We start from the raw sequence: 23,186 nt of genomic DNA, 5'->3' as shown, positions 1-23,186 counted from the left end.
TTTTTTTTTCCATTCATGCTTTGGAAAAAAGAGAGCAGGGGTGAAATATTTCCACTGTGGAAACCACATTGGCAATCACACTTTTTGCTTTTGTTCTGATCCAGACTTGTTCAGTAAGACAAAGCAGAGGGCCAAACCATGAAGGGAGAAGAAATATGTACAGCCACTGAGCTTCTTCATAAAATATGCATCCACATCGCTAAACAAGTTCAAATAAATAACACAGCCTTCCCCGGCTTCCCGTCATCTTTTGAAAGCCGTCCAACAGCTGCCTCCAGCGTATGCTTTATTGTCTTCAAACTTGCTCCCATTCCTCACAAACGTAGCTCTGGCCCACGCTGTGATATCTTAACAGCATCCACCTAATGCAAGTGTTTTCCTTGGTGGCTTTGACCGGGGCGTCAGCGCGCTGAGCCCAAGCCGCAGGGGCCAGCAGCTAGCGAGGGCTGTAGGTGATGGTGCGCCCAGGGGACCACCAAGGCCTGCGTACCTGGCCAACAGCGGTGGCTCCTTCTGGGAAGGGATGAAAGTCAAAGGAAGGTGCAAATGCCTCGCTGGGTGCCCTGCAAGGGCAGCTCCTCGGCCGCCCCGGCTGCACCATGCCCTGCTCGGCGCTCCGCTGACAAAACCGCCTTTGGTCGCCGGCCCCGAAAGTGGGTCTTTGCTGGCAGCATCTTCACCCTCATTCTTGCAGGCAGAAAAAGAAAAAGAGCCGCTGTCATCAAAACCCGTAGAGCAACACCAGCCAGCAGCGAGCAGCCTCGCAAGGGCGGCTTGGGAGCAGGACCGAGAGAGCTTAAGTAAGTGGCAGATGGACTTTCACCAGAGGTTAGAGTCAAGAGGATTTTTCAATATGCCTTTTTTAATCTCCTCTTAAACAGACCCACTCAAGGAAAGCTGTAATTATTTTAATCTCTTCTTTTCTCCCCCATCCCATTCTGCAAATTCACTTGGCTTTCTAAGTCCTCAGAGGCAATTTTATGGAAGAAAACATGCCAATTTTTTTTTTCTCTGATACATTTCTAGCAACACACTTCCCAGGCAACAGGGGGGCTTTTTGGTTTTTTATTTTTATTTTTTTTTCTTAGGGCTTGAATCAACCTTTCCTTTCCCAGATGCTGCTATGCGGCATTAAGGATAAATGAGACCTGGCATATGATTTACAGCAGCCCCGCGCTGAACAACAGCCCCAAACCCAGCCTTGGTGCCATGGGCAGGCAGAGAGAGGGGCTCTGCTCGGGGACATCCAGCAGTGACACACTGGTGGCAGGCGGGGGGGACACTGCGAATATTGCATTAAAAGATCAGTGTACCTTGCATCACTAGTCTGCAAACAGGAAGGGACGATACTAAATTGCCAAGGGGAAAAAAAGAGGACTTTCCTGTGCTCAGAAAAATTTCCCAAACTTCTCCCGCTGCTAGTTTTCAGAGGGCCAAACACCATGCCCTCCATCTGAGTTCACTGAATCATCTGTGCTGGCATCCATCTGAGCAGAGAACAGGGCCTGATGTTTCTTTATGGGGTAGAAGGAAAACTGTTGCTCTCTCAGACTTTATCCCCGCCAAAGGAGTGAGAAAGAGCAAGCATCAGATGTAGATCGGTGGAAATAGCGGCAAAAGCTGTAGAATACAGTTGCTAGATATTCTGTAATAACCTCTATGTTCAGGCACTCATCCCCCATTTCCTCTATCTTTCTTCATATTCTGCAACCATTCGCTTAACACACTGCGTCATTGCATTCCTCCGAATCCCCCCATTCCTGTCACCTGCATGTCCAGGGACAGCACACACTTTTGGCATGAGGAACTAGAGTTATGATCTGCAGGGAGAGATCCTAAATCCATGCCTGCCCATAAATCAGACCATTTCACTACCATCTCTCAGCTTCACACCCACTTGCATGAGCACGGTCCCCAGTTAAGGGTCCCTGGCTGGAACGAGTGAGTGCTTGTGCTGGAGCACTTCAGCAATAGCTGTGCTAAAGATGAACCTCCCATTCCTGCAGCTGCGAGTATTATATTCTAGGGACATATAGCTTTTAAAACTTATTTCCGGATTTGCACCAAGCCTATGCCAGAGAACACTTCCCCTGTGTTTGTTTTCCTAATTTTATTTCTTCCTTGTGCAATTACACCCCAAACAAGTCAGTCCAAGCCTATTGCTGGTTCCCTCTTACTGAAAACTAGAAGGGGGATTTCATGAATCATTGAACTTAATCGCCCTAAAGAGGTAAGCAGAGGGATACGATCCCGTTGATTGTTTCTTGTTACAGCCACTCTAAAGCAAGCTCTGCCTTCCACCCCTGGATGCCTCATGTCCTTACGGGCACAGTCCTGTTGGGTAGGGAACCTGCGATCTCTCGAGCCTGACGAACGTGCTCACAGCTCTTGCTGCCGGGGAGGTTTGCTGTGAATTCATCTGCTGCCATGGAGCTGAAGACCTGCATTAGAGGAAAAAACCCATGTTGGCTTGTCTCCAAGGGAGCCTGGCGAGCTTGTGCCAGGCCTTAGGAGGCCTCGCAGGGGTGTGCGGTTCCCCCAGCAAACGTGGCTTGATGTCAGGCCACAAGCAAACGTCTCACTGCTGGCAGCTTGAAAAGCCCATGGGTTTAGACTCAGCTTAATCACAAGAGACCAAAGCTGCTGTTTTTGCGCTAGTGTAGGTTTCTGCTAACAGGAAGACTCAGAAAGAGGGGTTCAACCTGGGATGGCGTCTCTGTGTGCTGTAGCTCCCGCCGGTGTGGAAACCACCGCTGGAACAGGAGCAGCTCGCGGTAAGCAGCAACTGGCGGCCTCTCAGTGACCTGGAGGTCATGGGCATCAAGATTTTCATGCTTTTGGTTAAGCAGAGAAAGTGCCTGTGTGTGGGGGGTGTGTGTGTGTGTGTGTGTGTGTGTGTGTGTGTGTGTGGAGCCTTTGCAGCTTCGCATGTTTATAGATACTTGCTAGGTTTCTCCTCTAAGATTTTGAAGTCACCTCCCCTCAGAAATGCTTGATTTCTCTGGGCATGCCTTCTGAATGTCCCTTCTCTCCTAAAGGTGGGGAAAGATCGCTTCCTCGTGCAAAGCGCACGTGGCTCCCTTCCCCCAGCCTGGCACCGCTGCGTCCCCCCATCAGGGCCCTCACGGCGGCTCCCGCCCGGGCCAAACCTGGCCAGGGCGCAGGTGGCTTGGGGTGGTTTGTTTAACGGTGACGACACCGCTGCTGTGACAGTCCTTGTTTATGGCTCGGCGGGCCCCCGAGGCGCTCCTGATCCCTTTTATGTGGCCGGTGTTTATTGTGCCCTTGAAATATGCTGCATTACAGCGGGGCCTAACAGGCAGCAGCAGATAAATCAAAACACGGGGCTGAGTCTTATTTTGGTGTAAGGTGCAGTAGTTTCACCGAGAGTGACAGATTTATGCCCGAGCAGCCTGTGGACAACAAGTACTACGCTACATTAACTAAGTGTCTGCAACAGAGACTTTTCTGTTTTCATGCTGGCTTAAAAAAAAGAAAAAAACCCAAACCCACAGGCTTGGGTGAACGACAAGGAAGAGCAGCTCGCTGGTGGCCCGTGCAGCTGAGGCAGTCCAGTACTTCCAGAAATTTTGAGGTCAGGAGCTCTTCTCACAGCGCTCAGATGGGACTCCAGGCTGGAGCTCCCACTTCTGCGCTGTAGTTCATCCGTCAGCCTGAAGTCACGGCCCTCGCTGGCTTCAGCGAGGCCACCCAGGTGCCACCTCCCCGGCACCACAGGTTTGGCTCTGCGGTCAAGTTTAGCAAGGAGATGCCAGGGAGGAGGCTGTGGCAGGACTGCTGTGCCCACCGCCGAGGTGTGGCAGTGAACAGATATAGCAAGAGCTTCTGCTGGGAGACGCTGAGCGCCTCTGCTTGTGTGCAACATCAATGCGATTTTAGGGTCAAGAAGCCTTTTTGAAAGTCTGTGGGGGGTCAGGACTCAAGCAGCTAGCTGGTCTGCCAAGCAGGGCTGGGCAGGAAGAAATACGCAGCAAAACACAAGTCAGAAAAAGACACAGACACCAATAGTTCATTTTTAGCTTGTCGTTTGAGGCGTTGAAATTACGGCCGTGCTCGGCAGGAAGGTGCCCGTGGGGTCGGGCAGGCTCAGGGACAGGAGGCCTCCCTGCTTCCAGGGCAGGCCGACTGCAGCCTTGCACAGCGTGACCGAAATGCAGAAAGGGCGTTAAAGGAATCCCTGGGAATATCTCTGGTCTGGAGGCAAGGCTAGACTATTGAAGATGCCCGTCGGGTTTTGAAAAATAACGAATCTCTAAGCCTGCCTTTCCAAAGGGCCCTTTCAAGGGGTTCAGCAATGCGAGTCAGAACCTTGGCAAAAATAATTTCAATTACGGTGCTGCCCTCGTTGGAAGCAAGAGGTTAGCTGTCGGCGGGGAGGGTCTCCCAGGCTGTTTCTGCCTGCAGAAGGAATTGCTGGTGAGCCGAGTACTTTCTTTGTAACAAGTGAAGCAAGGTTGCATCTCAGTCCTATTTTCTCCAACCGCAGTAAGACTAAAACAGCAGGAGGCATTTTCATTGCTCGCAGCTCCAAATCCCTTTTCAGCTAATAGCTAGTCAGAAGCACTCTGCTTTTTCTTGGGGTCATGCTACCAGCGCTTCCCTATTATCTCCGAGGCTTGCTTGCCATCTTCTCTGTCTGCTTCTGTCATGTCTCTGCCGACTCCGTCCTTTCCCAGGCGTGCAGCCATTCGCATCTGTCTCCCAGCAAAATCCTTCCACCCGTATCCATCAGCCTCCTGACGGGCCTCTGGCCCCGGTCCGTGTTTTGGGCAAAGGCTCCTGTCTCGCAGCTCTCCGCTCCATAATGGGATTAATTGCTTGCTCGCTTTGTTTGTTTGCTCTGAATCAAGGGCGGCCACGGTGGCCACCAGCTTCAACAGTTTTCTCTGTCTCTGAGTCTGATTACATATTAAGCGATACAGCCTGGGGAAAAAATGTGTTTCAGGCCCTCCATTTGCAGTAGGAAAAGCAGCAAACATGTCGTCATCGCCAGACAATTTCCTCTTTAGCACAGATTTTTGTCATATGGGGTAAACAGGGATCGGAGCCATTAAAAAAAAAAAATTCAACTTTCATCTTCTGCATTCAGCAGGAGATTTGGCTGAAAACAAAAACAACCTCTGAACAAGTGCGTCTCATTGTCAAGATTTTTAAAATTTTGTTTGCTGCATTTAGGCAGTGGTACAAATCAACTTAACCACACGGAGGCAGACACTGATCTCATTTCCAGAGACGTAAATCAAAAAAATGTCTAGTAGCTTTATTCAGCTCAAACACCCCGTGTTCAGGACCTCGGTGTAAATACCGTCAGGCTGAGATAAGCATGCATCCCACCACTCCTGCTTCAGCCAGTTAAACGGATAGTCTTTAAGAAAGGCCGTAAACATTTCTTGCTTTATGTCTTCCCTGACTACCCCAACGCTAGCACTAATTTCAGTACGTATGCACTAAGATAAGCGTGAAGGTAGACCGGCGCTACAAGTGAAGAAAGGAGCAGCCCCCGCCGGCCATGGCTTGCTGGTTGGGTGGGACGGTGATGCCAACGCCTGCGTGAGCACCTGGCAGGAGCCTGCCCGGCTGCGGCGATGGGAGGGCGGCCCCCGAAATGGCCCGGCATGGCTAAAGAGGCAGAGGTGGACATGGCCTGGGTGGTGCAGGGGTACAGGCAGGGCTCTGCGAGGGCTGCAGCTGAAGGACAGGTGACGGCGGGGAACGGCTGTTGGAGACGGCAGGGCGGGTGTTGGGCTGCTCCTCCGTGCTCTTGCAAGGCCGGGGAGGAGGGTGAACCGCCGCGGTCATGCCCTCTCCTGCATGGCCAGAGGGTGGTCTGCCAAGCGCTGGACAGACGGTCTCTGGGCTGATGGACGCCCTGCGGGGAATGTGCTCTTGGGTTGATCAGCAGTAGGCCGCCTCGAAACTTGCCTCGTAGGGCTAATGTCGCAATGTCCAACATCTTTGCCCATCTGGACTGTGCCGTGCTGTGATCAGTCAAGTCCTTTTAGTGTCTAGACCGCTTCTGAGCAAAACTGCCCCCGCGGCAGGTTGCTGCTTGCGGCGGGTTAAGCCCAGCGTTCGTGTTGCAGTTCTCCTGAAGCATGGGTTGGCGTCAAGGGCAACCCTGGATCACGCTTGAGGGCAAAGCAACCGAGCCGCTTGTCACAGGCATGGTTTCACGTATGTACCCACACCCATGGCAGTGCCGGGGGCGGGGAGGTCTCTGGGAAAATCGGTGTCCCTCAGGTCTGTTACAGAGAAACGTGCACGTGCGCAGACGCACACAGTACGTGCTGCCATAAACGTCCCGTGTGCGCTGGGTGCTAACTGCAAGGACTTCACCACTGAGACCCTCCACCGTCATGATCTCATAGCACACGTGCACCTGCCTGGAGAGGCAGGAGGTGGTGTAAGAAAGACCGTACGAGGTGGTTTAGCATCCTGTAAATCCCTCTTGCTGATCACAGGGAGCCAGTGATGGAGCTGTTTTGGCAAAAGTCCTTGGCTTAAGCTTCGCCACTCCCGGCTCAAAGGCCTGTCAGGCTTCTCCCAGGAGCTTCCCGAGCTCGTTAGCCCCATGCAGTGCTCAGGACCGCGACGTCTCGTACCCGGCTCGCCTTGCCTTGCTGAGCTCACGGCGTCAACGCTTGCCAGGGCGAAACGTGCCGCCCTGCCGCGGGTGCTTCAGCCCAGCCCACCCCAGCGGGCGGCACGGAGCCGCTCTCCTGTCCTGCTTCCAGGGGGGACAAGGACCGGCTTCAGACACCGATTTTTGTTGCTGAGCTGTGCAACGGTTTTGGGAGCAGATTTTGAGGAGGCTGCTGAAACGCAGCAGCTGAGCGCCCCTGCCGCACATCTACATGTAGGGACCCAGTGTCCTTGGGTTTTTTTGCTGTACCATCTAGAGCCCTTTGGTGGGATTAGTGTGAATCTTGGAATAGTTGTGGGACACAGCTCTGCCGATTGCTACCTGCAGTGCTGTCTGGCCGCCCGCTCGTCCCGCCTGCCGTCACACACAGGAGAGGCAGCAGAAGCGTTGTGCAGGATCCCCTCTGCAAAGGCTGAGCAATCTGAACCTGCAGCCCTGTGGCTTATACGCAAAAGGCAAATCCAATCACTGGTCTGTCAAATTGCTGGGCTTTTTGTGTTTGTTCTTGGGTTTTTTTTAGTATGCATCTGTTTTTAGGTAAAATGCCTTTTTGGGCAATGATAAATTGTCATTTTGTTGGTATCCTGCAGAAGCCACAATGAAAAGCTGTCCATTTTTGGCAGCTGACTGCTCCTCCGACTTCGGAAACTTTCTGTGTAAAATGGAAAGCAATCGACCTCCGTCGGCCCCGCTCTGCAAGCGCTGCTCCTGTCTGGTGGCTTGGCTGGCAGCTCTGCCTTGAATCCGAACACCCCAAATCTGCATTTGAACCTCCTAGCCCGCAAGCTAAGCCGGGCGGTGGGAGATGCGCCAGCGTGGTCTGCTTCCCCTGCCGCGCTGTTTCCATAGGAGATGGATGGGAAGAGCTCCTGATGGTTGGACACGTCGTGAAGATAAAGCGCTTCTGAACAACCAGCCTGTGTGTGTGTGTGGGGGGGGGGTAACGTTTTTAGGGACCCTGGATTTAGCAGGGGACAAAAAGGGGTTTTGTTCTAGGGCACCACGGTCACCCACTGCCTGCAGGAACCAGGCCCACACGGCCGTAAGCTTCTCGAGACCGTTCTTTTTGGAGTTCAAAAGCAGATTAAGCTGTAGAAATAGGCAAAGAATAACATTTAATTGAAGGTGCTAACACTTTTACCCAGGGGGAAAAAAACTAATTTGCTGACCAGATATTTTCACAGCCCAAAACTCTGCATAAAACCGCAAGGAGGGACTGGGAATCCTCTGGTAGGTGATTATGTAGGAAATCTCAGTTATCCGAGAGAAGATCTCATGAGATAACATCTCCTCCCCGCGAGGGAAGCTCATCTATACTGCACTTCAGGGCAATGCTGGAGAATCATGGAGCACGAGGCTGCTTTTGCTGTAACGATGTGTCCCACAGCTGACATAATTATTAGATCATATCAGTGACTCTGCAGAACTGTATAATTAATTGCTGCAAATTCTAAGTAATTCTTTAAGCCTTGGTTATGAAGTAAGCCTAAAATCCTAACTTTCTGAGAACATTTACTGCTAAAACATTGTTTTGGTGTTCAAGCAGCTTCTGGCCTGCAGTAAAATTTATGCCAGAAAATGTCTGAGATTTCAAAACAAACTCGACATGAGTTTCCAGACAAGTGCACTGAATGCCGTGGCAGCAGAAGACATGGGCTCAAACCTTCCCGTTGCAAAATCCCCCAGAGCAACTCAGCCCTTCACAGGCAGGGACCCAAAAACCCGGCACAGCAGTTCTGACTCCTGCCACAAGAAGGCTCCTGCTAAGGCTGTATCTCAGTCTTCAGTAATTTTATCATGCCAATATGTGCAATATTACATAGCAATGCCATGCGGTCTGGCTCATAAGACACACACACAGGCAGTAAAATATAATTTTTCTCCCTTTCTTTTGTAAGATTCACTCTAGCCTATTTAACTTCTGGTCTGTGGTCAGAAATACGTCACCTCCAAAGAAGTGTGGGCAGCCAGCAATGAAGGCAACTCTTCTGCCTCCTCCCCTGTGCTGGGAGATGATCTGGGGCTGGAAGAGCTTATGCCCCTCCTCACCCCCCAAGTTATTTCAAGGTCATTCCAAGAAAAAACTTTTAGAAAGCCTGGTCCTTAATCATTGTCCTGCTCCACAGCATCATGTTCCCTGCGTTAAACTCTACCTCCCAAGAAGAATATTGATTATTCGTGCAGGACCTGGGCCAAGTGCTGCACGGTGGGGCCTCCCAGCCCCTGACAGAGGCTGCAGTCAGAGGAGAGAAGCACCATGAATACATCTCAACAAATACTTATTTTAAATGGCCGAGTGCAAAGGAGTCTCCTCACCCGGAGGAGCTTTGCTCTGGGAGAGATCAGGCGCTGAAGCCACATGTGGGTCCCGGGAAGTGGGAGGGCCGCAGCCCTTGGCCGGCACAGCCCTACGGAGAGCTGCCTCGCTGGCAGGATCCCTGTTCAGCGGGACGGGGCGTTTCACGGGAGGGAGATTTCTTCCCATCCTGTAAAAGTAAAAAGAGGAAGCGGGGTGGGATCTGAAACCTCACTCTTCTTGCATTCCAAAATGCACTTTTTAGCTACAGGAGCAAATTTTCAACCAGAAACCTATCAAGGTTCTCGTGACTCTCACGGCCGCGGCAGTGCTCATCACCGGGCAAGGCCATGCACTGTGATTTCTAGGCAGATTGCTCCACAGCACTAAACGCAGCTAGGCTCCCTGTGACTTGCTCTCAGCCATTCCCACCCCACCAAAGCAATTTTGCTGCAAAACAAAGATTTTTTTTTCTTTTGCATGATTAGAGAGGCTGATTTGTGAGTGGTCAACTCCCTCTTCAGCCTCTCATCTTGTTTTATTCTCTTAATTTAAAGGGTAGTTCCTCAGAGAAGATTAATTTCTCTCACTAGTATCAGAGTCTCTTCTGAACAGCTCAGAAACCTCCTTGTTTTATTTTTTTTTAAACTGGCTGTAAGTGGTTCGGATTGATTTTCTTGGCAGGTTTAGCGATCACGTGCCTTTTCAGAGCACAAGAAAATATTGCAATAAAAAAACCCTCTCAGGACAAAGGCTCAGCTTAAAAACCTTTGATGTCGCAAAGCAGAGACATATGGGAAAGCAGAAAATCGAAAAGGAAAAGCATGTGTGGCTGTTTGTGTGCTGAAAAGATCGTGGTGCCTATGCAGTTGGATTACAGCCCATGGAAAAGCATGCAATAAGGAAAAAGAAGGTAGCCCAAGCAGGTGAAAAGTTGGAGGTGTCGGTCATGTGCCCGGACAGAGTGTTTGGGGGTGCAAGGATGGCTGGGGTAACACCCCAGGGCTGCCCAGGTGCTGCTGTGCCCGGGTACCCTCACAGGTACCTCCAGGCTTAAGAGAACTGCCAAAAAGCACTCTAAAGGCACTGATTTTTCGTAGCTTCTGATTGCTGTGGCAATGCATCACCATTCACCTCCAGCGAGTATGAGTCAGCCACGGGCTCCGTACTGCATGTACCAGGAGAGAGGCATTTTGAGCATTCTCTATTTAAAATCTGAAACTATCATCATCAGAATTTTTTGGCTGGGGGAAATCAGTAATCTCCTTCTCTTCAGCACCTGGCCTCTCCAATTTCCTTTTCCTCTGCAAAAATAAAAATAAAACCCCTCCGGTGCGGAGCTGATGTGACTCAAAGGCTTGAGGAAGGAATTTGAATTTCAGGATGCCCTTTGGAATACGTATTGGTTCACAGGTCTTCTCACTTCCCACTTCTACAGTCTTTCTGTTCGATAATTTTGTGCTCAGTCGTTCTCTGAAAATAACTTTGCTTTTATTCCAAAACATATTTCCCGGATTTGAGAGAGAGGGAATGAAAAAAAAAAAAGTCAAGTTTAGGCTTCCATTTCCAACCCAGACGGACATTTTCAGTGAGCAGGTGCTCAGAAGCGTGTGTGAAACGAGTAGGTGTTCAAAGTACCTACTACAGACCCGACTGGCTCTTTTGAACCTGCGAAACGGAGCGGCAGTGGCGGCACTGTTTCCCAAGCCCATGCTGAACTATATTAATAAAAGCTTGCCCTGTTCCTGCCTTCGTTGCAGTAGTTTGTGACAAACAACGAGATCGTTCTGGCTGAACTTGGCCCCCCTTGGCACTTTTCCTGAGCACTTATGTTGAATAAACATCATTTCTAAGGAGAAGAGAGGGGGCCTTTGCTCAAATCTCATCTGCTAAAAACCATAACCAGCGTACATAGTCTTTCAAGTGGAAACAGAAACTACCATCTGATCATAGTCCTGTATTTTCTGTGCTATTTCTAGATGAGATGTGTTACAAACATATCATGATGGACTGTAAAAAATAATAGCTTGAGAGCCCTTAAGTTGAGCTAATGCTGTTTCACCTGCAATCTGCCAAAGCCCCGTGATCATCGTGAGTCTTACCTGGCCTCCTCTACCACCACTTTCTCCAAAGTTTTCGTCACCAGAGCAGCCTGTTGAACCCATTATGGCATGAAGTACCTCCAGCACAGTGATTTCTCATCGTATCGGCGCCTGAAGGCAACCCGTGGAGCTACAGACCTCCTGCACACGAGGCCGGCTGCGTTCGGAGCTGACTGCAGGCAGTGGGAACGCTGTAGGACATGAATATACACAGCAGTGAATAAAAATGCTGAATGGAAACCACCTCCAACTTCTAGCAAGAGACTTAAGGTTACACTCTTCTCTCGAGCAAGGAGTGGTGCTTGATATTTTTAAATACGAAGGAAACTCCATGTAACTCTTGTTAAATTAAGTGCCACCCCCAATACCCATAGATCTGCCACCAGATGGAGTGTCCTCCCCAGGTACGACCTGAACCTGGGCTTTGTACCTGCTCAACTGTGCTTTAATGAGGACTTTTTTTTTTCTTTTTCTAGAGGAATTCATTATGATTAAAGTTTTATCAGTGAATTCCAAAGGAATTAATAGTGATTTGCCACTTAGTTTAAGGGGTTGCTGATAATTCGAATGGAACGAGAAATTAGGGTATTTAAATGTCTCCTGACACTTTTATTTAAGGGGAAAAAATATACAAGACTAATTAAAATCCCAAAGCAGAATTTTCACCTTAAGAAATGGATAAAGGTTATAAAGGCCTTTTCAGAAGCATGCATCTGTGCAACGAGTTCTCCTACAGAGGGGAAAAAAATCAGCACTGATTAAAGAGTACACAGAGTCCTCCGAGGGGCTGGTGGCTTCTGCACAGCTTGGTGTGCCTTCATATGGAAATTACACAAGACAACTCAAGTCTTCTCGAAGCTGCTCAGTACGCTCAGGCATAACAGCAAAAGGGATAACTAGGCCTTCGTATGCGCACACTTCTTGAATATGCGCACGTATCTTGAATATCAGCGGAGCAATAATACCGTCATCAGCATTTACTTGACTGTGCACGAATCCACCCCTTTTCCAAACACGGTCTGGAGGGAGGTCAACCTGGCGAGTGACTCCAGGACTATGATACAGTAGACTTTATCACTCATGTTATCCTAGCAGACTCACCTGGTCTTTGCCTAGTCCACATTGAAATACGTATTAGGGCAAAGGCCCATGCAGCTTCAAACATATTGTCTTCTTCATCTTCCAAACGGAGGTTTTCTCTCAGCACTGTGCTACACAGAAAGGATGGGATGGGCAATATTTGCTCCTGTATGATAGAGGAATTTAACTTTTTTCATTTTAAAAAATGTATGATGGCCACAGAGCAAATTATTCCCTTGTAGCAGAATCCTGGCTACAAAAAAAACCCAGGCACTTCCATCTAGCCTGCCAAGTTCCCAAGTGAAGAAAAATAAAACAGTGATAGCTCTGTGAACTGAAACCAGTGAAATGTCGTTTCACAGATATTACTGATGCTTCTCTCTCTTAGGTTAGCTCACTGCTACTACCGTAATACAGGAAAGTTCAGCCTCACACCTAGAAAAAATTTAGGCATTCCCCGTTGCCGAGTCTCTTCTGTGCCTGTCTTCCTCCATTCAGTTGTTGAATGATTTTAGGCAAGGAGAAGTCGTATTTCAGACACCTTAAAGTGATCCAGTTTTCAGAAAGCTTCGAACATGCAAAGCCAGACCCCTAAAAAAAAATCAGTTTTTAATGATTAACTCTTTGGTCTTGTGTAACAAGAGTAAGACAGGACCTGTACATGTGTGTTCACCTATACTTGGGCAGCGGAAAGATCAAATGTCACCTTTATGCTTTTTGCAACATCATATATCCATTCAGTCTGTACAGAAATAAATGAGTGTAGAAAGTGCAGAGTGCTGGGGAATTGGTACTGGTGTAACTGCCAGGATTTTTATAACATCGCTGGTTTAGTTATGGGATCAGCCAATCAACCCTCTTCCCTTCCAGCTGAAAAGTTTGCATTCTTATCTGTCACTACTGCCACCCCAAAACCCCTCGGAGGTACCCATTTCTCACGAGACTTAACTACCAAGCGAACAATACATTTAAATAAGGAATGGGCAGTGCACACTTGCAATTGCATTTCCAGCCTGAAATGTCCATTATTAATGTCCAAAATGACTGCTGTATAATTAGCAAAGCTGGGGGTAAAAATACACAAGCAATACTGCCGTGTCCTCAGAACAAGTTTTATTAATATTTTGCTTTAACAAACATTGTAGTATGAAGGCATCATTTCTTTAAGTTTTCCAATGTATGGCACAAACGAAAGGAAAAAGAACAGACTCCGAGGCAAATTCAGCATGTAAATGACAGATTAATAAAAGAGGCATGTGTTAATCTATATAGCTATTATACCATCTATTAGAAGACGTTTTGCAAGCAACAGTCTACATTTATTTGCATTTAAGTAAAAATGTATTTTTGTTTGATCAAGAAAATTGCTTTTTTTAACTTTCCTTTATATCACAAATGTCAGGATAAGGCAAATCCTTGATGAATCGTGGTAAAAACCCCTATTCCCCAAGAAAATAGATCCAACATACTCTGCTAAGTTTGTCATTTTAAAAGCAAAGCAGGCATGCACCGCATATAGAGAAATGTCTTTTTTTTTTAATTAAGTGCATAAAGCAGAACAGTGTTAATTCACAAAGAGGCTTTTTCAGTGCTTTATAGAAAGATTTACAATTAGCTGCAGTGAATATGTGACCCAGTATTACAGACAATGTCTCAGACATCTCCTTTGGAAGTCTGTATGAAAGGAAACATGTCCATCATCAGAGCAGCCACTAGCTGGAGGATTATTGTGCCTAATTGTAGGGATGAGCACTTTCAAAAATAGGAGCTACGCCATTAAAAGCAGATTCTGATACTTCGTATGCAAACATGGGGACTGAAGGGCTTCTGTTCTCTTCATGCCACCTACTGGGAACAAACTTTAGTTTTGAACCAAAATCCACAAGACTGTGGAGTCATTCCAGGTTTGATTCTTATTCTTCTGCAGAGCCTACTTTCTGCGTTTCTCCAGCTCCAGCAAAATCGATGGCGACTGCAACAAGGGGCCCTGGCCCAGCCATAATTAAAGAACTCAGCTGAAGAACTCATACCGCCCAAACATACCCAGCTTATGATTAGTTAAAAAACAAAACAAAACAAAACAAATTCCACCTGAAGAAAGAAAGATATAGACGTATCTGAAAATTGCACCATAAGGATTTAATCAGCTCATACGTTTTCTTCCTTTACGCTTCCTATTGTGGCTGCACCCTCTGCTGCTGCATCCTCAGGCAAACGTTTCAAAGACTCGCTGCTGTTCAAGGACCAAGGTTAAATGAAAATGGCAATGAAATTACTGTCAGGGGTTATAAGGAGAGTGTCTAATGTGAAGCATTTTTGTAGTTAGTTATTTTTTATATCAGTCAGCCTTCACAAGGAGTTTAAGGATTCTTCGCCTCTGTATCTTATTGCACCTCCACAGGCAGCCTCCCAAGTGGCTCTTTCTCTGTCTCCCCTGCCAAAACTGAGGCTTGCAACTGTTTGAGGACACCGGGTATGTGGCTAGCAGCAGCCTACAGCTCACTTAGCATCGCACATGGCAGCAACACCGTCAGAATTAAATGCAGAGAGGACTGGGCACTCAGCTGGATAAAGTGTCACGGCTCTACTGAGGTCAACTGACACCAGCTGAGGACATGGCTGTCCAGGTTTCCCTCGATGTTTCTAACAGCCCAAAGCGACTCATTTTCCAGATCCATTCCCTGCCCTATGGAGGTGGCTCCCTCCCCTCACTAGATAAAGGGAACCCTTCAACCCTTGTCTTGTCCCAGGGAACACACAAAAGGAGAATGGATATGAGGGACACCTATTGCATTTACTCCTCTTCCTCTTGAGATATTTTCCCACTCTTCCCTTTCTGTCATGACAGGCTGGTTAAATCAGAATCATCGGGTACAGAAAACACACAGCAACGTCCTAGGTGGGCATCCTGCAGGTACACAGTCTGACTGCAAAACCGGAGTCGGCTGGAAGCAAGGCGAGGGAACAGCAGGAAGAAAATCACAGGGCAAAAGGCACGTTCTGCCGAGCTAACAGGGATGGGAAAGAAAACCAGCACCCACGCTTCAATGGGAACAGGGAGTCCAAAATGCGGGGCGAGAGGCATCAGGGCTGGCAAATTTAGGCTTACCTAGCAATACTGTAAAACTGATCAGCAGGCTGAGTTCAGCTCACTCGTCTCTCCCAAAGCTGATCCCGTTCAGCATCACATATCCACCAACCTCCAGAAAGAAATCCGCGATAAAGCAGCTCCCTCGGATCTTCTCCAGCACTAGCACCCCGCAGGTGAAAATGCCACAGGAGCCGGCACGGGGAAATATCCGCCTCACCCCCTGGCAAGCAAAGGGGCCGGGGCTGCACATGGCTGAGTACGAGGCAGCGCTTCTCGGGGCCATGTGCTCGCAGTGCAGTCTGGGGGGCTTCAGTATTTTCCTCGCTAATCCGTGTTTGTCTTGACGCCCTTTCAAATCAGGCAGGAGCTGACAGCCGTCATCAAATGCTACAGCCTGTGGCATGTGCATTTAGGGCCACGTTCTTCTCAGTTGCACCAGCAGAAATGTTATCACCAAACCTACTATAGCTGGGATAAACCTAGATCACAGTAGGAAGGATATATTTCCATGTCTTTTCACCTTGTTTTGTTTTTTTTGGGGGGGCCAGCTAGTGAGTAATTATTTGGGGATTTGTGCATATTTTTGGGGCAGGGGAAACAATTACTTTGTTTAAAACGGTCAGATTATTACCAGCAGCATTGTAAAATCCTAGGATTTCGTGGCACACCGCACCCCGGACACAGGCTGCGTGTCGTCCCACCCTGCGTGTCGCCTACCGAGTTCATTTGCAGCGTGCTTGAGAACCGCACGTAAGACCTCTTTGTTCCTTTTCAGACAATTTCAGCGCAGCATTTGCTGGCAGAACAATTGACATATGGCGAGACATTCTTATCCAAATAACTGTTAATTGCTTTTTTTTCCCTTCCCCTAATTAAAAAAAAAAAAAATCATGCGTATGCGGTAGAAAATATAATGAGGGCTCACACAAGATACAGTGTGGAGCTGTTAAAGCTAGAAGCCATATCTGAAGGTGTCTTGAAGGCAGGCTGCCTGTTATCCTCCGTCACTCACAGGGTCAGGTAGATCGCTGTTGCCTACAAATATTTTAAGGACATGCCTAGAGCACGGGATCGCGGTGTGCAGGCGAAACAAGGGACATAAAGGGGGAGACCGACCGGGGGCACTGACTGTCCAAGGCCACGCGCGTGATTTGCGTAGGAGACCCCCGCGTCCGCCGGGCACGGTGTCGCTGCGGGGGGCCGAGCATCCCTCCCGCGGGCCGGGAAGCGGCAGGGCGAAGGCAGGGCCGAGGGCTGGGCACCCTCCGCACCCGCCGACCCGCCAGCCCGGAGGCGGCCAGCGATGGTTCGGGGAGTTTGGAGCCGCCTCCCTTTCCAATCCCTAGCGCGGGGAGGGCTGCTGCGTACCAGCGCGCGCGGATTATCATCCTTTGTGGCCGTTCGTGTTCTCACAGCAAATCTCCGTTTATATCCTAGGGAACACTTTTAGGAAAAAAACAAAAAGAAAAAAAAAAGAAGGTAGGATAAACTTGCTCCCGCAAGTTGCCTGCAGACAGTACCATAACTGGGAAAGGAGGTAAAGACGCTCGAAAAGGGCTGGGCCCCGACGGGCTAACGAGGAAGGAGAGAGACCTAATATAACACAGGGACTCGTGGTTCGGAAGAAACGGTTGTAATTGCAGGGGTGGTTGCAAAACATTGTTAGAACTGGGAAATTAATGCTTCTTTCCAACAGGTTTACAGAACAAAACGCAATGGAGAACAAAGAGAAATTAAAGCAAGGAGGCATTTCCCCGTAGCTCCCTCCCCTCCCAACCCGCGGAGCACCTCTGCGTGCTCTTTTCTGCCAAGAAGTCGCGATGATGCCGTACGATGTCGGTGCCTGCCGTCCAGCCGCCGTCCGCCGTCCTCGTCTCGCGTGGCGCTCCTTCGTGGCGGGCACAGGGCGAGAGAAAAAAAGAAAGAGAAAGAAAAAACGGCATTGTGCATTAAATTGCTATCAAAACCCTTTGTGGAAGCAAAGTCGAACCTTTGTGACATGGCTGCAGACCTTGCACATGTCACAAGGTTTATATGCAGAAGACGCTATTATTTCTACAGCGTCCCACGCGAGCACAGCACCCCGTGGGTGTGCAACCAGACAGCGCTTCTCCCTCCCACCAAGGAAAACCTGACAAGATCAGCACGTGCTTCTGCCTTGGCAGGCTACCATAACCATTAGCCTGTAGCTTCGCACATGCATTTATTCTCCAAGTCACCACGACTTTTCCTATCTTGCAAAATGCTCCCGTGGGACCGCCTGTGCCCAGCGAGTCCTCCTGCCCCCTTGCCGCAGCTCAGCCCCGGGGCTCCCCTAGCAATTGGGGCATCCTCCTGCCTTCCACGTTTACTCCATCAGCAAGCCCAAGGCAGCGATTTGCAAGCATGGCCACGCAAATCAGGGATGCAAAGCCACACCACTAATTAGGGTTGTGTTTTTTCCATAGCAACATGCTACCTACTCGGCCCTGTGTCTCCACTGCTGGAGACTTCCCAGCTCCAGTAGGCACCTTGGTGCTAGACCTTGCAATGTTTTTTAGAACTAACTACATTAAAATACTAAGTGCAGTAACTGAAGGGATCTCCTTGGCTCTGAAAGACCCTGGGGAGTGCTGTGCTTTGAAGTTTAACAAGCTGATCAATCCTCCTCTGCGGACCCGCTCCTTGCAATTAAAGCAGTGGCAACAGGGTCGGAAGGACTTAAGTAGAGAGCGGGGAAGAATTCAATTTCTACTTCTAATCCTGTACATGCCATTAAAATGCTGGGAAAGGCATTTTGTACCCCTGGCTCAGGCCCCTCTGCTTCCAGATAGTGCCAGTAGAGCCAGACCTTGCAGTGCAATTGAAGAGATTTATTAATTAACTGCTAATTGTGGTATTATTCCTCTGAACTTCACCTTCATAAAGCAAAAAGGGCTCCAATCCAAAACATTCGCAGACATTAATTTCTGCGGGAAAATGCAGCACAAAATACAGACTTCCTTCAGATCATGTGAAAGCAGTAATAACTGTCAGACACGTTTTTAAAACCAGTGCAGGGCATTAACCTTTCAACGTATTTTTAACAGTGAGGATTTTACTAGTTTCTTTTCCTTCCTTTCTTTAACAGAGCATAAAACCAGAAGCTGGGAAAGGGGACGTAAACAGGAAGAACCGTGGAAGCAGTATTTTAACCACGAGGGTTCTTTCTAGTTTTGCTTCAATACTTCTTAACGGGGCCCCCATCGGCCGTATTTCTCATTCCAGCAGCACGGCAGCACACTGTCAATATGCTGACAAGGACAAAGGGGTATGCTCGGTAATAAGACCTTGTATTTTAAATCTCCGTGATACAGCTGCCACTGTTGTGAAGCTTCTATATTTGGTCCTGAGCTACATGAAATCCCATTACAAGCATAAATAACACATCTTGCTGTATATGATATTGGCATCTTATAATAACCCTCCACAGAGGAAGCGTTGCGTATTAACGCTTTAAAACTGTACTGCTGAGATAGGAATCGCAACTGCTTTTTGTAATTGAGGGTGGGCCTTGGACTTTCGTCTTCCTAGCAAATTAATCATTTTTATCTAGGACTGAAGCTCTTTAAGTATATGAACAATTCTGCTGCAGTAACCACCGTTGTGCACTCCTGCAACAGCACCATCACTCGGTGCGTAAAGCAGCAAAGCTCCAAAAAGCAGCTCCCTGACTTTGCTTTGCTTTACAACAGCATAGTTAGCAGTGACGTTAGGCATCAGAGAGCCAAGGGCAATAAACCCCTCATGACACAAACCTGTTGTTCCCAGAATACAGATTGCACAGAACTGAACTTGGTTCCAACCAGTATAAATTGCTTGTCATTTTCCTAAGCAATGCCAAAAATTGTTCACTCAGTTACTCTTCCATTGCTTATCTTGGTGCTGTCTTGCCTTCTGATGATCTAAGACCATGCACTGTCTAAATCCGTTACAGTTGCAGAAAGCTACTATAACATTTACTTGACAAACCAAGTCTACTGGATATTTTTATTTTTTGCACAATATATGCCGTACTGGCCAAATTCTTTTTCTTTGTGTTCTGTCTTTCTTTCTATTTTTTTGTGAAGTCTAACTTTAATTACGGTCGTTTCTAAATCTAGTTTTCAAATGGAAGCTGAAGGGAAAATGCATGCTTGCTATAAGGGGGTAAATAGCCATAAGTGTCTTACCTATTAGTTAAGCTTCCGGCTCTGTTTCTGTAGGGTCGCTTATACTTTCAACCTGACTATTCATTTCAGCTGAAAACAAAACAAGACAGTTGTCAAATTCTATCCACAATACATGTTGAGTTTATCACATTGAGTAACAACCACTTCTAACCCAAAGGGGACAGAGTTCAATTACTGCATTAAAAATTCGATGCCGTAAATCTGCAGCAGTGTCTCTTAGGCGAGCCATCTTTGTCCACAATTTGTCCACAATTACGGGGAAACCCTGACAAACAGTTCTGCACGGGCGTATGCTTCAGTATCACCAGAAACGCCAGCCTCTAGAGCTAGAGTTTCTTTTCAGCCCAAATTCATCCAGTCTAACTTTGACACCTAACTGAGGTGCCTGAGGAGCTTAATCGCCCTCCTCTGTCTCCATAGACCATAGAGAGAGGCACAGGTACCACCAAAGGGTGATGTAGAGTTTCACTGGACTAAATGGTCTTGACCTTTGCCTGTTCCTACTGGAGTGTCACTCTGCTGCAGTTAGAGGGTTACACAGATGCACAAGCATTTCTTAGCATCAGACGGGGAGGTTTTTCACATCAGCCATGTTAATGAGGTCTGCAGATCTCTCCACCTCCCGACATGACATCAAAAAGAATTCCTTGCATGGAGTCTTTGGTTGACACAGCAAAATCTTTGATTTGAACATCCTCAGGCTTTTCACTAAGTTCCTGGTGAGAACCCGGACTAAGCTGTGGCTTGAATGTGGCTCCATCTCTAATTACAGAGATGCTGCCTCAGGATGTCCTTCAACTGCAAACTGCTGTAGCCTATGGGAGGATTCGGGGAAAATATTCCTATACATACTAGCGCACTATGAATTTATGAAAACAACCTTATTTTTCCATTTAAAATTACTGAAAAACAAGAAACAATTTAAATACGAGGCTTAAATTCATTTCAATATGACTTTTGCAAAAATGTCATATAAACATGTGGGATCGGTCCTATCTAGACTGAATACAAAGGGGTTGCTTCAGGAGATGTATTTTTAGTATTGGTATTTATTCTGGAATGAATTTTAATAAGGCCATTTATATTAGCACTTTGCTTTAAAAAACTTTGTTTTATATTGCGGTATCAACTGCAGAATATGGGTCATTTGATGTGAGTGACAGGCAAAAACCTCAAACCTGAAAGAAAGATTTAGAAATTAAGGGAGGATGAGGGGGGGAAAAAAACCCAAATCAATAACTGTGCTACTTTGAGCCAGGCAGTATGATCTCTGAGTCGATATCATGTCAATACACCTGTTAGGATTTTGATGAATTATTTGTAAATTATTCATCATACATATGCAGAACAGATACTGTAATGGCTTCCTGGATGCATGCAATGACTAATAAGAAAAGTATCCGCTCCTGATTATGGAGCTCTGATGCACATCGCATTTAGCTATGTTGTGTTCTTTATATGCATTTGCATAGCAAAGACAGGATGCTTAATAAAAAATCATTAAGGAAAGGCTGCTGCGCACTGATGACAGCAGCCTTGCTCAGCCTCATTATGTCAGCCAATTTCACTGGCTTGGCTTTCTGAAAGCACCGTGAGGCTTCGCTCACAATTTCACAGAGGTTGCTTTCAGAACGCAAGTTTCATTTGAAAGCCGAGGTTCAGCTCTGTCAGCATCCAAAATGAGTATTCCTCCTCGCCCCTCTTCCTTTCTGACGGTTACAAGCAGCCCACCCTACTCCCGCAGGTAGCACCTCGCGTTCAGACGGCCAAATCACAGACCACCCAGGCACGCTTTACGGGCAACCCCACGCTGTCCTTCTCATGCAGGAGAAACCCCGCGATGGCACTCGAGCTCCGCAGGCATCCTGAAACCTAGAACCCCTGCCAGTGGGAAAGAAACAAAATCCCGAGACTGGATTGTTTTGCCAGTGGAAATCGCAGATGGGCATCCGGAATCACCAAAAAAGAAAACCCCACTGTTCTTGCGGCAGCTGAGAGATTGCTCAGAAGTGCTAAGGCACCTGCGAGTTTTGTTTTTAGCATTTTTCTGCATTTGCGACTAAGCTCAGCTCTTGGCGTTGGCGCTGACAGGGACAGGAAGATCTTGTAACTGCAGAACAAGCTTCTCCAGACCACTGCGTGAGACGTCACTGCAAGACCACCTACATAATCCTCTATATTTAGCTGGTAAAGCAGCACGGCAGTAGAGTACGCAGTGCAAGCGCAGAGGGAAGAACTACCACGGGGAACGCAGGGACGTGACTCACCGGCCAGCACGAGTTAGTGTCAGACCTAGGAGGTTAGCCGAGCCACAAGCATCCTTCTCGCCTCTCACCAAGGTTTGTGGAAGCGTTAAACTGCTAACATAAGTTAGCAGGCTTTTTGCACCTGCAGCACCGCGGTACAAAGGCCAGGAGCTCGGCATCTCCGGGAAGCACCACAAGTTCAAGGAAGCTGCCTGTCTCCTAAATTCAGTGTTACCCGCTCCCCGTGCCGTAGCGAAGCATGGGGAGGTTGCAGTGGAAATGGACCTTTCTCTCTGCGCTGCTGCGTTCTGGTTTTTCTTACATCCCGACCTGTTGGGCAGTGCCTGTCCACTGCTTCCCTCTCCATCCATGAACTCTCTGGCAGCTCTCAGGCAGGGACTCGAGAAGGGTTTCCCCTCAAAGCCAAGCAAGTGCCCCCGAAGGAGAGCCGACCGGTGCCCAAATAACCCAGCACCCAGCACACTTTCATCAAAGCGCTGCAGTTTCTGCTGAACTGGGGGAAGTGGTTCAGCAGCAAGGCCTCCTCTTAAAGGTCATGTAGCCAGGAGTTATAGCTCATCATCTAAGTGAAAAAGACAGGTAAATGGGAGAATGGAAAACTAAGTTTAGAGTTGTCTGTGTGAGAGAGAGCATTCTTCCCCCAAAGGACATTATGCTGCAGACCTGGTTGGCAGATGAAAGAAAAGTATTACTGTATTGATTTAAATAGGAGCTCAGTCAGACTCATATTGCAAAAATAATCTATTTCTTCAGCTCCTTCCTAAACAATGTTTCACTTTGCATTTATGTAACTTAGCTATCGCACATTTAACTATAACTCCAGATTGCTCAGGAAAGAAAACCGTGTCTATTTTGAATCAAACCTACTGTGCTGTGATGGGATATGTGCATCTTTTTACTTGGTAGTTACTTGTTTTTTGGATATTACATCAACAATCTAAAATGCAAGACGGCGTTAGCTGTTTGAGATCTTGCTTTTATATTGCTTCTGCAAATCACGTGAAGGTCAGGTTACTGCTACGGTATTCATCAACTTGCACTGGCTTATGAAACAACTTGGAGTTTGGGGTTTGACACTTCCTTTGAGACCGCTTCATCTTTTTCTTTCCTCCTATCGTGTCAGCAAGTCAAGATGCAGCTTTCCAAAGACTTGAAATAAAAAGAACGAACAAGTAACCCCATTATTAAAGCAGTGAACAGTCTGATCCACCTAATACCAGCTGGAAACTAATATCTACCTTCGTAATCCTGGAAGCTTTGGTGGGATAAAAAAAAAATATGCCAGCAGAGAAACACTGTCTAGGAAACCTATCACCAAAAGTGTCTTTCGTAGTCATTAGGAATACTAACCAGCACATCTGCCCTGGGTACGAGTAACACAAGAGCCAGGGATCTTTGCTCAGGTTGTCGACAGCGATTGCCAACAGCTACCTGTACGTCTGTATATACATATATACCTACCTAGTCAGGCTTACCCGCACACCCTCTGACAGCTT

At 47.7% G+C, this 23,186-nt stretch overlaps 1 protein-coding gene across 4 annotated transcripts in view; it reads right to left on the bottom strand.

Annotated features, from left to right (window-relative positions):
- Positions 1 to 16,850: 16,850 nt before the first annotated feature.
- MACROD2 (mono-ADP ribosylhydrolase 2) overlaps positions 16,851 to 23,186 on the bottom strand; it is an 858,592-nt gene continuing 852,256 nt past the window's right edge. For all 4 annotated transcript variants that reach the window (XM_064510050.1, XM_064510049.1, XM_064510053.1 and 1 more), the window contains 2 exons: positions 19,424 to 19,492; positions 16,851 to 17,121 (listed from right to left, as the gene is read on the bottom strand). In XM_064510050.1, the coding sequence (XP_064366120.1) occupies positions 19,431 to 19,492 (62 nt within the window). In that variant the 3' untranslated portion in view covers positions 16,851 to 17,121; positions 19,424 to 19,430. The remainder of the gene's footprint in view (positions 17,122 to 19,423; positions 19,493 to 23,186) is intronic.

Source organism: Dromaius novaehollandiae, chromosome 3 (assembly GCF_036370855.1).
Source record: "Dromaius novaehollandiae isolate bDroNov1 chromosome 3, bDroNov1.hap1, whole genome shotgun sequence".
Lineage (NCBI taxonomy): Eukaryota > Metazoa > Chordata > Aves > Casuariiformes > Dromaiidae > Dromaius > Dromaius novaehollandiae.
This window is presented reverse-complemented; position numbering and strand designations above follow the sequence as displayed.